The sequence below is a fragment of the Hordeum vulgare genome, chromosome 7H (genome assembly GCF_904849725.1).
Source record: "Hordeum vulgare subsp. vulgare chromosome 7H, MorexV3_pseudomolecules_assembly, whole genome shotgun sequence".
Classification (NCBI taxonomy): Eukaryota; Viridiplantae; Streptophyta; class Magnoliopsida; order Poales; family Poaceae; genus Hordeum; species Hordeum vulgare.
This window is the reverse complement of record NC_058524.1, coordinates 622,158,882-622,173,730: the sequence shown is the minus strand read 5'-3', so window position 1 is coordinate 622,173,730 and position 14,849 is coordinate 622,158,882. Positions and strand designations below refer to the sequence as shown.

The window sequence follows — 14,849 nt, the reverse complement described above, 5'->3', positions numbered from 1 at the left end:
GTGGATTCCCCCTCCACGTCGGATCTGAGGTATGTTTCCTTCCTCTTTGACCCCCTCCGCATCGTCGATTCCAGCTGCTAGTGTCTCGCAGACGTCGGATCTGAAGCTGGTGCGTGCTCGGTGCCGAGGCTGGAGACCATGGGAAATCGTTGGTTGGCTTGACCGGCCCGGCGGCAGCGACATCCCTCGCGCCGTTCTTCCTCATTGGAGGTGTAGCCCAGGTCCTCCACTCTCCGCCCTTGTTCCCCCTCCCGAGTAAAAGCCCAAAATTCGGCTAGCATTGGGCGGCAACGACGCGCTTCGTGTCGTGCTCCTCCTTGGAGGTGCCGCTGAAGCTTGGGGAGGGTCCGTGTTCGGGCGATCGGTGTCAAAGTTGTGAGCTTTCGGTGGCTCAGGGTGTTTGGAGGCAGCGGTTCCGTCGGGATTGCATGGCTGGCATTGTCTCCGTTCCTCTCAAGGATGGTGCCCATTGGTCGCGGTGTGCTTAGCTCAAGGCTGGCGGTGGGGCGCCTTTGATCTGGCGGTAGGGTATAGGGTTCCCCTTCACAACAATAACAACATGCCCCCGGCTGTGGGCTCCGAGTTCTCTTCTTCAACGGCCGACGAGCCTTGCTACTCGACGTTCTGCAGTCTTCCTTGATGTTCTTGCTGGCCTTTCTTCAGCAGCTGCACCCGATGGCTTTTCTGCAGTTTGCTGGTGTCTTAGGTTGCGGCGGTATGGTGGATGTTGTGTTCTCTTTCTCCAAGGGGTTGTGCTGTGTGGCTGCTCCAGGTCTCGAGGTCGGCACCCCCTATGCTCTAGGGTGAGTGTCTCGCAGGTCCAGTGGTTCGACGCCTTTCGATCCAAGGCGAGAGGGAAGGGTGCCTCTGCGGCGCGAGAGGAGGAAGCTGCTTGGATTTCTTCATCGTGGGAGTCCACCTAGTTCATGCCCATTCTTTGTATTAGGAGGTCCTCGTCTTACTCTTGCCGGTCATTCTTTGGTACCAATTTAGATGTGGTCTTCGACTAGTGCAAGCATCGGGCTTGATGTTTCTTTTCTTTTGTGCTTGTGCGCTGCGTTGAGTTGTAAGCTTCCTAGGGTGTTTCCTAGTATCGTGTGGTTGATGTGGTATGTGGTGTGTTTGTATTTTCTAGTGGGTTGATGGCTTTGTTAATTCAAAGCCCGGCTCTCCGCGAGCCTTCGTTCCAAAAGAAAGGCCTGGTATGCGCACGTCTGGCGCCGGAAGTGTGGAGGCAGCGGCAGAGCGGCTAAGGCGGAGCAGAGCAGCGGCGAGCATGGCCTGTGGGTGTCTGTGGCGGCCGGACCTGCTAGGCCTAGGCGACGGGCAGTCTGATAGCAAGACGTGGCTGCCGCTGCTCTTGGTGGGGGTGGAGATGAATCGTGGCTGCTGCTGAGACTTCGAACTCCAAGTCTGAGGAGAAGGGAGGAGCTGGGCGGACGGGAAAGAGACCGCCAGAGCCCATAGTCAGCCGTCTCGACTCGCCCGGTGATTAGTACTCCCTCCGTTTTAAATTAAATGTACCAAATTTAATACTACCTCTCCGTTCGAGTGTATAGAACATGCGTGTAGTTTTAGGTTGTCAATTTAACTAGTTAAATATATATTATATGCGATAAAAATTACATATTTAAAAACTACATTCCTGTATGAATTTAATGGTTTATTATTTATTACAAATAATACATATTTAAGTAGTTAAATTAACGACCTAAACTACGGGCATGCCCTATACATTTGGACGAAGGAAGTACAATTTTGTACTAGAGCCAGTACGAAGTTGAGACACTTATTTTAAGACTAAGGGAGTAGATATTAGTAGGTAGTTCCCTCCATGCTCTGCTTCTTTTCTGAATTATGATCAATTTTGATTGCTTGAAACGAGTTCCATTCGTATGTAAATCCAGGATTTTTTTTCTTCTACCATCAACAAGAAGTTGTAGGTTCAGATAATAAGAAGCAACATTCAAAGTAGTTTACAATATAAAGTATCAGATGACTAGATCATCACACCGGAATTTAATTTTTTATTGGACGGGGCCAATAAACAAACAGTTATTGATTCATATACTTACAATGTACTTTATTGGACGGAGTAAATGAGGAAATCTGGTAGCATGTGAGAAAGGTCACACATAAGCAAAAACAAATTTATTCAGGTCAATCTTCTCAGTTTCTCACTGTCTTTACTCTTGACAATGCAAGAGAGATTTCACAACTTCATTCATGCTCGGTCTCCTGCTTCTTTCTTCTGCGAGGCACGACACGGCAGTCGTAATCATAACTACCGCCTGATCGGTGTTGAACTGCCCATGAAGCTTCGCATCCACTATACGCGTAGCATCCCCGGTAGCTAAAGCTCCCTTCACATCCTGGACAAATGCTTTCAGTTTGATAACTTTGCCATCCCTTGTACAGCTTGAGATCCTCCTCCCGGCCACCAGTTCTAGGAGCACCACCCCGTAGCTGTAGACATCGACCTTAGCGTTGATTGGCAGATTCATCGCCCATTCCGGGGCCATGTAACCGTCTGTTCCTCGCATGTGTGAGAAGTTGAAACTGGATCCATCCCTTTTATACAGCTTTGCTAACCCAAAGTCAGCTATCTTGGCTTCAAAATCTCGGGTCAAGAGTATGTTCTCAGGCTTCACGTCACAATGTAAGACCCACTCGAGGCACTCATGGTGGAGGTAAGCCAGGGCCCTCGCCGACCCCAAGGCGATGCGGAAACGCTCGCTCCACGCGAGCAATCTGTCGGCGTTCGTGCTGTTGAACAGGTACCTGTCCAGTGACTCATTCTCCACAAATTCATATACCAGCAGCTTGCGCTTTGCTTCCGAGCAGAATCCCCATGTGCGAACCAGGTTCATGTGATTGATCCTCCCAATCACGCTCATCTCTGCCCGGAATTCCTCTTCGTGCTTGGTGATATCTATGAGATTTTTCACCGCGATGACCCTCTTATCTTTGAGCAGTCCTCTGTACACGATTCCAGAGCCGCCTCTTCCGACTTCTTCTCGGAACTTTCCGGTTGCTTGCTGTAGCTCTTGGTAAGTAAATCTCCTGAACTGGCTTCTCAACACCGCGTAACCCCCCCGTGTTGAATCTTGCATGCCATTCTTTGAGAGGAACCACCATGTGGTCACGATGAGAATGAGCTCCAGGGCTCCTAATAATCCAGGACACAGATAGAAATATAGCCATCTGTCCACGTGATCAGAAGACTCATGTGTAATCTTGGGACCACCATGGGGGCATGTGAGAGCCGACTGTTCTGATCCGGAGGCCTGAATGTCAGCAGTGAAGGGCACTTTAAGATAGACACTTCCTGGGAATGCAGGCGACTTGTATCCATTGAAGAGCAGACCTTTAGGGTAACAAACACCGGTTCCGGTTAGCCGGTAAGAGAAAGCGATGCAAGAGCACATGCCCAGGCAGATGTTTCTACAGTCTTCAAATGAGATGGAGTCGTTGAAGCCAAGATCAAAGTCGTAGTAATCAGTTTGGGGGATCTGGATGAACCTGTACCGGTCTTGCCCACAGTTGTAGCTGAACGTCGGCCTGCAGCCTTTGCTCCACATGTTTGGATTAACCATCTCAAATCCAGGAGGGCACGAGCAGCGGGGTCTCGGCGAGTACTCGAAGAACCCGTTTTTTCCACATAGGCCGTGCACATAGTGCATCTGCAGTATGGCTTGCCATGTGACCACCCATCTTCCGCTCGACGCATCCAAGCTGCGCATTCTGAGATTGCCGTCGTGCTCGAGCGTCAGCCTTCTTCTGATGAGTAATGCGCCATGGTCACAAGATTGTACCGTGAGGCCGTCGGTTGAGAAGAACCAACCCTTGTCATCGAGGACTGCAAGTCTGGAATTGTTGTTGAATCTCGGGGCATCATCTTGAAACATGGTGTAGTCATCATTTGGCCAGTAGATGCTGGAGAACTCTGGCCCGTTGTACACGAGACGTAGCCTGTTGTCGTTGTCGAAGTAGAGACTGTGGTAGCCGGCGACCAACCTTGTGTCTTTGGTCAGCTGCTGGCAAGGCAGCAAGGTATCGGTCGGCGTGGCGAAGCTCTGCCACAGCACCGCGCCGCCCGAGTCTCTGATGACGAGGTTTCCAGTCTCCAGCAGCGCGGCCGTCGGCCGGTCGCCCGCGCCCCCGCTGCTCGCCCACACTGTCGAGCCGTTGGCGTCGGCCAGGACAAGGTAGCCATCGTCGTGCAGCATCGCCTTGGACCCGTGCCCGTTCACCGGGGAATGGCGGTTGGCGGACCAGACGACGGCGCTGTCGGCCGCGCCGGCGAACCAGACGGAGAAGGTGAAGGCGTTTGAGCCGGCTGGGTAGAAGCCGCAGGAGAAGGTCGCGTTTGGTGAGACGAGGAACGTGTGCTCGTACTCCTCCACGGCGAGAGTTGAGCCGGCGCTCAGCGTCGTCAGCTGAGCCGATGCGCAGGTGATGGGCAGAAGAGAGGGGATCAGAATGAGGATCAGATAGGGGAGGGTGGCCATGGTTTTGCTCATCTTTTCTTTGATGTCTTGAGTCTGCTACCGAAGACTCAGGTCCTCCCAGTTTATGTGGTGTAATCTGCTGCCGCCGAAGACTCAGGTCTCCCATTGGGGAAGGTTCGTGCCCAATGGTAGAAAAGTGTAGTCTTCTACTGGTCTTGCAGGTTGTCGAGCGAGGCGTCTGCATCAGAGCAACTCTAGCAACTGTCTTATTATCAGCGTCCCACTCTCACCAATCCTCTCTATCATCTTGGAGTCTTATGTGGCGTGCTGCTGACCACATGCCTACCCGGGCGTGGCACGGACTTTTCTCGACCATGCAAAGCAAACCACGACTAGCTTCGCGCCGCGTCCAAAAAATGTTTTTACAGCACGCGCGCCGGCTGATTTAGCGCAGGGATAGACGCTGGCTCCAACAACTGCGTTATAATGCAGCGCGCGCGCCGCGCTTCAGCAATGCCAAAAAATGCAGCGCGTGCAGCAAGCACAAACCACATATACATTTCAAAAAATAGCGAGAAAAACGATCAAACAAACAAAATAAATCAACAATAAATAGTTATTACAACTCAAACAAATAGTTTCTCGTTCAGTACAACAAATAATGCAATAAACACAACCAATAGTTCATGAACAATACAATACAAATAATGCAATCAAATCATGCTCTTTGTCGTCCATGCCATGCACACCACTCTTCAATCAGATCCTTCTGAAGATCATTGTGTGTTGCGGGACGCCGAATGGCATGATACGAGGCAACAAAACAGGCAACTCTTTCAGCCCTCCGTCGCACTCGCACGGGATGTCCCAAGAGCTCATACTTTGAGTATTCTACATCTTGGCCACGCTCATTCTCGATGATCATGTTGTGCATGATCACACAAGCGTGCATGATGTACCAAAGCATTTTTTGATCCCAAAATCTAGCCGGTCCTCTCACAATAGCAAATTGGGCTTATAAAATCCCAAATGCTCTCTCCACATCTTTTCTAGCAGCCGCCTGAGCATTGTGAAAATCAAGATTTTTCTTACCTTCTGGCCGTGGAATTGCCCATGCCATGCCTTTGGACAATTTTTCCAACTCCAATGCATGCAATCTATTGAGCCAAGCATGCCAGGAAAGCCGCGAGATTTGTTCATCGCCAATAGCCTTGCGGCGTCTTCAGCAGTGGGAGATCTCAAATACTCCTCGCCAAACACTTGCACAATTCCCACTGCAAAGCGCTTGACACACATGATGGCTTGGCTCTCACCCATAGCCAAGTGATCATCAACTAAATCAGCCGGGATACCGTATGCCAACATACGCAAAGCGGCTGTCCATATCAAATTCTTCTTCGGAAGAATCATACGACGAACTCATCTACAAAGTTCAATACTATACTATAAAAAACTACAATTCAAAACATGCACCTAATTCATAAATTTGAAACAATGCATACCTTGTAGGCGTTTTGTCGAACACCTTGCGGGCGCGGCGCGACAGCGAGCGGTGGGGCGCTGTTCCTCGGACATCGGAGGCGCGCGAGGGCCGGCCGGACTAGGAGGGGTGGGGCGGAAGCGCGGCGGCGCGGGGAGGCCGGGGAAGCGCCTGAACGGGGGGGCGCGGGCGGCGGCCGCAGCGGAGACAGGCCGGGGAAGCGCCGGCGGGCGCGGGCGGCGACGGCGGCTCAGGGATAGGCCGGGGCAGCGCCGAACGGTGGCACGAGCGGCCGCGGCGGCGCGGTCGGATGGGGGCGGTCGCGAGAGTGCAGAGCGAGCGCAGAGAGTGCACAGCCAGCGCAGGAGAGAGCAGGAGAGAGCGCAGAAGAAAGAAGGAGCGAGCGCGGGAGAGTCGCGTGCACGGGAGCCGGCGCAGCAAATAATGGGCGCGGGATTGCGTTTCGGCCAGCGCGCTCAATTGGAAATGGCGCGCGCGCCGTTTTTGCGCGCCCGCTGGAGCTGCCGCCGCGTCGCGCGCGCGCTAAATACAGCATTTTTTACGACGCGGCGCTTGTATAGCGTGGCTGTTGGAGATGCTCTAAGGACATCTCCTACGGGGCTGCTCAAATCCGGACTAATTTCGTGTCCGTTGTGTCTGTTTGAGCAGCCGTCCGGGACACTGTCCGGCCAGTTTTGGCCACAACCCCCACAATTCAAAATGGAACATATGCAAATACCAAAATGCCCTAAAATATATAGCAAAAGAAGGTCACGGTCCAGCCATATCGGCCACGGTTCAGGCCATGCCGGCCATGGTTCAGGCAAGGTTCAGGCAATGCTGGCCAGGTGAGGCCATGCCAGCCAGGGCAAGGATGTACAAAAGCGATGTCGGCCACGGTCGAGGCCATGTCGATCACCCCTCGCCCTCCATGTACCGCTCCTGCTTCTTCTCGTAGTAGGCCTTCTTCCTCGGGGTGAAGCGGCTCAGGTCCATGGCCATGATCTGTGCCTCTTGGGCGGCCAGAGCGAGCTCGACCTCCTTCTTCTTGTTCTCGGCCTCCATGGCCCTAGTCGCGGCTTCCATGGCCCTTATCTTCGCGTTCTCCTCCTCTATCTCCAGCTTCTTCGTTTGCACGATGAAGAAGTTCTTCGTCACCTCCTCTCGCTCCCGGCGCTTCTTCTCGCCCCTCTTGTCCTTCTTGTCGCTAGTCTTGTCCTTCCGCGTGATGAAGCCCTTGAGGGTCTCTTGCAATGCGATAGTCGTGGCATCGCGCTTGAGGTCGAGCTTGGAGTTGGTTCGGCCCCTTGGCCTTTCACTTGTCGTGCCATCGGCGGCATGGCCCGTAGCCATTGGCGGCACCCCACCCGGCACGGCCACACCTTTCTTGAGGGCGTTGTGAAGGTCCTTCCATTTCTGGTTGTCCTTGAGCTTCCGGTAGCAATGGGCGAAGTTGAATGACTTGCCCCCATGCTCGGCCTTGTACACCTTCAACGCTTGAAAAGCCTACACAAAAGGGCATTGGAGGACATGGGAACGTATGGCCACTCACCAAGTCGCTGATGCCGATGCCACTTTGAGGCCGGGCCACGGCGTGCTCGTAAGAGCCGGTGAACTTGCTGCACTCCGCTGAGATGAGGCCAAATCTCTTTTGGATAGAGGCCTCGGTCCTTGTGGTGACCATGGAGTACGGATGGAGGAGGGCCCGTTCATGGTAGTTCTTGTACATCCTCCTCAAGTAGGCATTGCCCTTCATCTCAGCCCCGACGATGGTGTTGTGTCCCACCTCCATCCATGTGTCGCAGAGGCACTCGTCCTCCGCCTCGGTGAAACCGGCGCCCCGCTTCGTGTTCTTCCTCGTCGATTTGGCCTGCTGGGTGAGCTCGTCCATGAACATGGGCATGTCGTCGATGTGGGGGTCGTCCTGGACCTCGACTTCGTCGTCCTCCTCGTACAGCTCGTCCCCCAAGTGGACGTAGCTCGCCTGGCCATCCTGGTTGATCATGTTGGCCATGAACCCCTCGCCGTCCTCCCTTGTCAGGCCCGGCGTCGTCTGCGTGTACGGGTCCTGCATTTCACCGAACAGGTTGCATGGCACCGGAAGGACGACCGTGGGGGGACGGTGGCCACCTTTGCTCGACGGCGCAGTTGACAGGCCGGACACGGGCGTCATGTTCAGATCGATCGAGACCCTGATTCGGGCCGACGATGAATCTTCCATGTACCCGTACCCGTACGCCGGCGCGGGCGAATCCGTCCTTGTGCGCGCGTCGAGGAGGACGCTCCGCGGCCAGACCGCTGAGGCGTTCGAGCTGCATGCATGTGTCGGAGCCACGTTCATGGTGGGCGCCGGCTGCATGCCCAACATGATCATGGCGGCTTGTGCCGCGGCTTGGGCGATCCTGGTCCGCTCGTCCTCCATCAGCGGCGGCGGCACCTTGTCTTCCTTCGCCCTCCTCCTCCGATCCGCTCTCTCCGCCCACTCCTCCTTTGTCCGCGCCTCCGTGAGCGCGTCCTTGGGCCTCTTCGGCTTCGGCTTCTGCGATGGGGCGGTGTCTTGGGCCGTCGTCGGCCGGGCCGGGGGCGAGAAGGTCAGTGGTGGCGGTGGCGGTGGCTCCGCCTGCGTCGGCCATGGCTAGGGCAGTGGAGCAACGGCGGCGGATGGGGTTGGGAGAGGAAAGGGAAAAATGTGTGCCTCTTTTTGGTGGGCCATGGCACGGGTTGTGCACACATATTGCAGTCCAGAGTTGTCCGGACAATGCTCAAAACTGGACCAAATTTGGTCGGGATTTGAGCAGTCCCGGACCAAAAAATGGACAACGGTCTGTTTAAGCAGCCCCGTAAGGGCCTGGTTTTGGCCCAGCCTACCTCAAAACAGACAGGCCCGGGGCAAATGAGCAGCCCCGTAGGAGATGTCCTGAGGGTGGACACGGTCCGGTCCCTTTAAACGGACAGCGGGCAAGCCGGCTCGGGACCAGACTGGGAGCGCTCCGGCCATATCGAGTGGCTCGTTTTCACCGACCGGTTTAAACTCCGGCACGCACGCGCGCTCTAGCGATGCACGGGACATCACGGAAAGAGGCACACAGGAGGGAGGCCTCACCCTCCTGAAGCCTTGTTCGGTTGACAGGGTTGTGAAGGGGTTTTGGCCGGGATTGAGGTGAATTTAATCCCCTACAAGTCAAAATCCTTTCAAATTTCCTTCAATCCTCTTGACAAAGGGTGTAACCGAACAAGGCCTGAGTGGTGTGGGTGACCGGGGTCGATGCCATGGTTGAGATCGGCGGCGGTGCACACACGACAACAATGGCAAGCGGCGCACAACAAACAAAAAGCTATGGAGCTCGGGGAGGAGAGGGAAAGCAACCGTGTGTTCATCATGAGCGTCATGAGCAAGATGAAGAGGTCCGGAGGCCGGGGATGCAAAGTTAGCGACAAATTGATGGTGACACACGATGGCCGTGGTCACGGAAGAGAGCACATGTGTGTTTGTTGGGGAACGTTTTGTTGGGGATTTTTTTCCTACATGCATACAAGATTTATCCATGGTGATGAGCATCTACGAGAGGAGAGATATGATCTACATACCCTTACAGATCGCTAAGCAGAAGCTTTAAAGAACACGGTTGATATAATGGTATGTCTTCGTGATCCAATCACGATCCGTGCCATGAACTCTCGATCAAGCGCCGAACGGACGACACCTTCGCGTTCATCACACGTACAGCTCGATGACGTCTCCGCCTCCTCGATCTAGCGAGCGAGGGCAGAGTAATAGATGAGTTCTTTGACAACACGATGCCGTGGTGACGGTTGTGGTGGTGCTATCCCGACAGGGCTACGCCTAACGCTATCGAAACCGCAAACGGAGGAGAAAACGATCTAGGGAGAGAGAGGGGCGCCAAGGGCTTCATGTGTGCTCTTGGGGCGCCCCCTCCTCTTTATATATAGGTGGAGGGGCGTGGGAAACAACCCTTCCAAGCCCTAGGGCGCAACCAAGGAGGGAGGAGGTGGAATCCTAGTCCCGTTTCCGTCCCTTCCATACAAAGGTGGACTTTCCACCTTTTCCAATCGCATGGGCTTTGAGGGACTTGTGCGCTTGGCCCAATAAGGCCATGATGCCCCCAGGCCATGAAAACCCTTGGGACGTGGTGGAACTCTTGGTAGACTTTTGGACTCCTTCAGAAGTTTCCGGAACCTTCTAGAAGCTTCTCGGTACAATACCGGAAAAATCCAAAACTTTTTTGATAGCCAAAATATGAGTTCCCATATATAAATCTTTACCTACGGACCATTCTGGTGCTCCTCGTGACACCCGGGATCTCATCCGAGACCCCAAACAACTTTCGGTTACTACCACACATAACTCATTAATACCAAATCGTCACCAAACCTTAGGTGTGCAGACCCTGCGGGTTCGAGAACTATGCAGACATGACCGAGACACTCTCCAACCAATAACCAATTGCGAGACCTGGATGTCCATATTGGCTCCTACATATTCTACGAAGAACTTTATCGATCGAACCACGATGTCAAGGATTCAATCAATCCCGTATACTATTTCCTTTGTCTATCGGTATATTACTTGCTCATGATTCGATCGTCGGTATCTCTATACCTAGTTCAATCTCATTACCGGTAAGTCTCTTTACTCGTTCTGTAATACAAGATCTCGTGACTAACTCCTTAGTCACATTGCTTGCAAGCTTCTTGTGATGTTGTATTACCGAGTGGGCCCTAGAGATACCTCTCCGTCATACAGAGTGATAAATCCCACTCTCGATTCACGCCAACCCAACAGACACCCTCGGAGATACTTGTAGAGCACCTTTACAGTCACCGAGTTACGTTGTGACGTTTGATACACACTAGGCATTCCTGTTGGAAATATGTCCTATAGGCAATAATAAAGTGATTATTATTATATTTTCTAGTTCATGATAATTTCCTATTATTCATGCTATAATTGTATTAACCGGAAACCGTAATACATGTGTGAATACACAGACCACAATATGTCCCTAGTGAGCCTCTAGTTGGCTAGCTCGTTGATCAATAGATGATCGTGGTTTCCTCATCATGGACATTGGATGTCATTAATAACGGGATCACATCATTAGAAGAATGATGTGGTGGACAAGACCCAATCCTAAGCATAGCACAAGATCGTGTAGTTCGTCTACTAAAGCTTTTCTAAATGTCAAATATCATTTCCTTAGACCGTGAGATTGTGCAACCCCCGGATAGCGTATGAGTGCTTTGAGTGTATCAAACATCACAACGTAACTAGGTGATTATAAAGATGCACTACAGGTATCTCCGAGAGTGTCTGTTGGGTTGGTACGAATCGAGACTAGGATTTATCACTCCGCGTGACAGAGAGGTATATCTGGGCCCACTCGGCAATGCATCATCATAATGAGCTCAATGTGACTAAGGAGTTAGTCACGGGATGATGTGTTACGGAACGAGTAAAGAGACTTGCCAGTAACGAGATTGAACAAGGAATAGGGATACCGACGATCGAATCTTGGGCAAATGTCATACCAGTAGACAAGGGGAATTGCATACGGGATTGATTGAATCCCCGACATCGTGGTTCATCTGGAGGATCACATGTAGGATGTTTATATGATCATCATCCCCCAATATTAATGTAGCACTCTCGAGGATCACATCTACTCCCTCCGTTCCTAAATATAAGACCTTTTAGAAATTGCACTATAGACTACACACAAAGCAAAATGGGTGAATCTACATTTAAAAGATGAGGTCTTCTTCGGTACAACCCCCCTAAACGTATAAGGGCAGTATGGTCATTGCACGTTCCGTACCATATACGTCGCGCCGTCCGCCCGCCCGCCCGTCGTACATACGCCACGTCACCCACGCGTCGGCGGTTTGGTTGAAAAAAAAACCTAACTTCGTCACGCCGACTCCGCCGCCGCGACTCCGCCGCCACGACTCCGCCGCCACGACTCCGCCGCCGCGACACTGCCGCCGCGATCTCGCCGACGTGGCCCCCCCACACGTCTCCGCCGACGCCGCGAGTCCAGTACACGTCGCCTTCGCCGCCGCCGGTACGCCGACACACACATCTTCACCGGCGACGTGACCCTCTCCCTCCGCTTCGACGCTGGCGGTTGCAGTGACCGACGTGGCACCGACGTCGAACGATGTCGATCAACCCTTCGACGACGGACAGTAAGTTTTTTCATTGAATCCATACAATTTTTCACGATTTCATTGTACATTGATAGAATACCGATTTCATTATTAATAGATCAAGACAACACCGGATATGCTGACGATGACTCTAGTAGTGATGATGAATCTTCGTCATTGAATGCAAATAAATCACTCGGACACAACTATATGAGTCAGGATGAACTATATAGTGGTAATGTAAGTGTTGTGTACGTTGATTATAAATAATGAAAATATAAGTTATTACATTAACACTTACAATTGCTATTGAATTTAAATAGGTGCATGCTAATGATGACAATGACGATTATGACAGCGATGATCAATCTTATGCTGAAAGTGGAACCCAGGTATGTTTTAAATATGTTGTTGTATTATTACTAACATACAAATTGTATTATCACTTACACTTTTGAATCTGTACAGAGAAATACCGATGGTGACGCTGAGACGAGAACCTTACATGATGACAATGATGAGAATGATGACAATAATGAGGATGATAACAATGATGAGGATGGTGATAATGATGAGGATGGTGATAATGATGAGGATGATGAGAATGCATCTACTGAAGGAAATATGAGCGAAGTAAGTTATATTACATGTTCAAATTACTCATGAAAACTAACATATCAAAAGACTGACGAACATGGTAATATGTCTTATTTTGCAGGGGGTGTTGATGGTTCTAATGGGAACGATGAGCATGTTGGCGATCTTGATTTTGACCTTGACATCAGCTATGATGAATATCTGCAAGAGACATTGGATAGGCATTGGGAAGTCATGGCCAAGACATTCAGGTCAGAAGGAGAGGCGTACATGTTCTATAACCAGTACGCCAAAGATCGTGGATTCAGTATCAGGAGGGACTTGAAAAGATTTCGAAAAGGTTCCCAAAAAGTTCACCTCATGAGGAGGTATCTCTGTTCCAGGGCAGGAAAACGACAGGCAACATTTTTAACCATGGAAGGCCGGACCCGCAGACTGAGACCGGAGAGTTGATGTTTCTGTGAACCCCATTTAAAAGTGAAGCTTGATAGAAAGAGTGGACTTTGGTATGTCAGCAGTTTCTTCGATGATCACAGCCATGTTCTTGCAAAACCGGACGAAGTCCCTTTCCTACGGTCTCACAATGTAATCAAAGATTTCCAGAAAGCAGAGATTTTAGCTATGGCAGGAGCTGGGATAAGAAAGCATATCATTTTTGATAACTTTGTCAGCAGGTACTATTCGTACGCTAAGACAGGGTTTGGAAGGACGAAATTGTATAATATGTGCTACAGGGAGAAGATGAAACAGCTTGTCCAAGGTGATGCTGACACTGCTATAGGAATCATGTTGGCTAGAAAGGACAAGGATCCGGATTTCTTCTTTGAGCATACCGTTGACGCTGAAGGTAAGCTGAACAACTTGTTCTGGTGTGATTCGCAATCACGTCGGGATTATCTTGACTATGGTGATGTCACTGTGTTCGACAGTACGTACAAGATGAATAGGTATGGAATGCCATTTATCCCTTTTGTTGGTCTCAACAATCACCGTTGCACTACGGTTTTTGCATGCACAATTGTTTCAGATGAGACTGAAGGTACGTATGTTTGGCTGCTAGAGACAATTTTGAAAGCTAACTATCAGAAGAAGCCCCAGTCTATAATTACTGATGGAGATGCAGCGATGATAAGGGCTATCAGGAAGGTGCTTCCTGACGTGTGGCTTCGTCTATGTTCATGGCATATTGAAAAAACATGCAGAAACACCTCCATCACAAGTCATTGAAGGAATTTAGGTCACTCTTGTACTACGCCACCACACATGCAGTTTTCGAGGAGAGATGGGCCACGTTGGTTTAGAAATGGCAGACGGAGAAAACAAAAACATGGCTTCATAGGATGTACAGGAAGAAGAAGCTTTGGGCTGCATCATATTTGTCTGGTGAGTTATTTTTGGTATGCGTAGTAATCAGAGGAGCGAGAGCCTGAACTCATGCCTGCACCTACATCTGGACTACGGTATGACAATTGTTGATATGATTGTACACTATGAGAATTGCATCATGCGCCTGCGCGAGAATGAATCGCATGACGATTGCGTGGCCTCACAGACTCTACCAGTAGCAGTGACTCAGTGTAAGACCATTGAGGTGTTTGCTGCCAAAGCATTCACGAAGGCAAACTTTTACATCTTGCAGGAAGATTTAAAAAAGGTACATCAGCTTGAGGTAATTGATAGATTAAGAGGAGCAGACAGTCACAGATTCGTGATTGCTTGGAAAAATAACAGGGATCATAGGTTTAATGTGGACTACGCACCACGTAACTCTGTAGAAACTATAAAGTGCAGTTGTCGAAGTATGACTCGCAAAGGCCTTCCTTGCAAGCATATTCTTCATGTTTTGAATGCACTCAACTTACCTGCAATACCTAAGTGTTGTATCCTGCGACGGTTCACGAAGAAAGCAAGATCTGGATTGCCCGTGATGCGCATCAACGATCTGTTTTCATGGGGTTGGACGGGTAAGGAGGCCAGAGGTAGATATAGTACGTTGAGCAGTGTATCTGCAGAAGCTGCTCATATCGCATGTCATAACCCATTCTTATTCGACAAGATGCTGGCAGCAATGAAAGAAGTTATAGCGAATAAGGACATCTTGAATAATGAAGAACCCAATCAGCAAAGCTTTGTGAGTAATGATAAATTTCAGC

General features: G+C 50.8%; 1 protein-coding gene across 1 annotated transcript; it reads right to left on the bottom strand.

Annotated features, from left to right (window-relative positions):
* Window positions 1-1,955: 1,955 nt before the first annotated feature.
* LOC123410414 (putative receptor protein kinase ZmPK1) lies at window positions 1,956-4,622 on the bottom strand. The gene has a single exon (XM_045103354.1). It carries the CDS (start codon window positions 4,521-4,523, stop codon window positions 2,187-2,189), a length of 2,337 nt encoding a protein of 778 aa, XP_044959289.1. The 5' UTR covers window positions 4,524-4,622; the 3' UTR covers window positions 1,956-2,186.
* Window positions 4,623-14,849: the final 10,227 nt, after the last annotated feature.

Coding starts and splice junctions, on each gene's coding strand:
- LOC123410414 (XM_045103354.1), bottom strand. CDS start 4,523: ATGAGCAAAACCATGGCCACCCTCCCCTATCTGATCCTCATTCTGATC.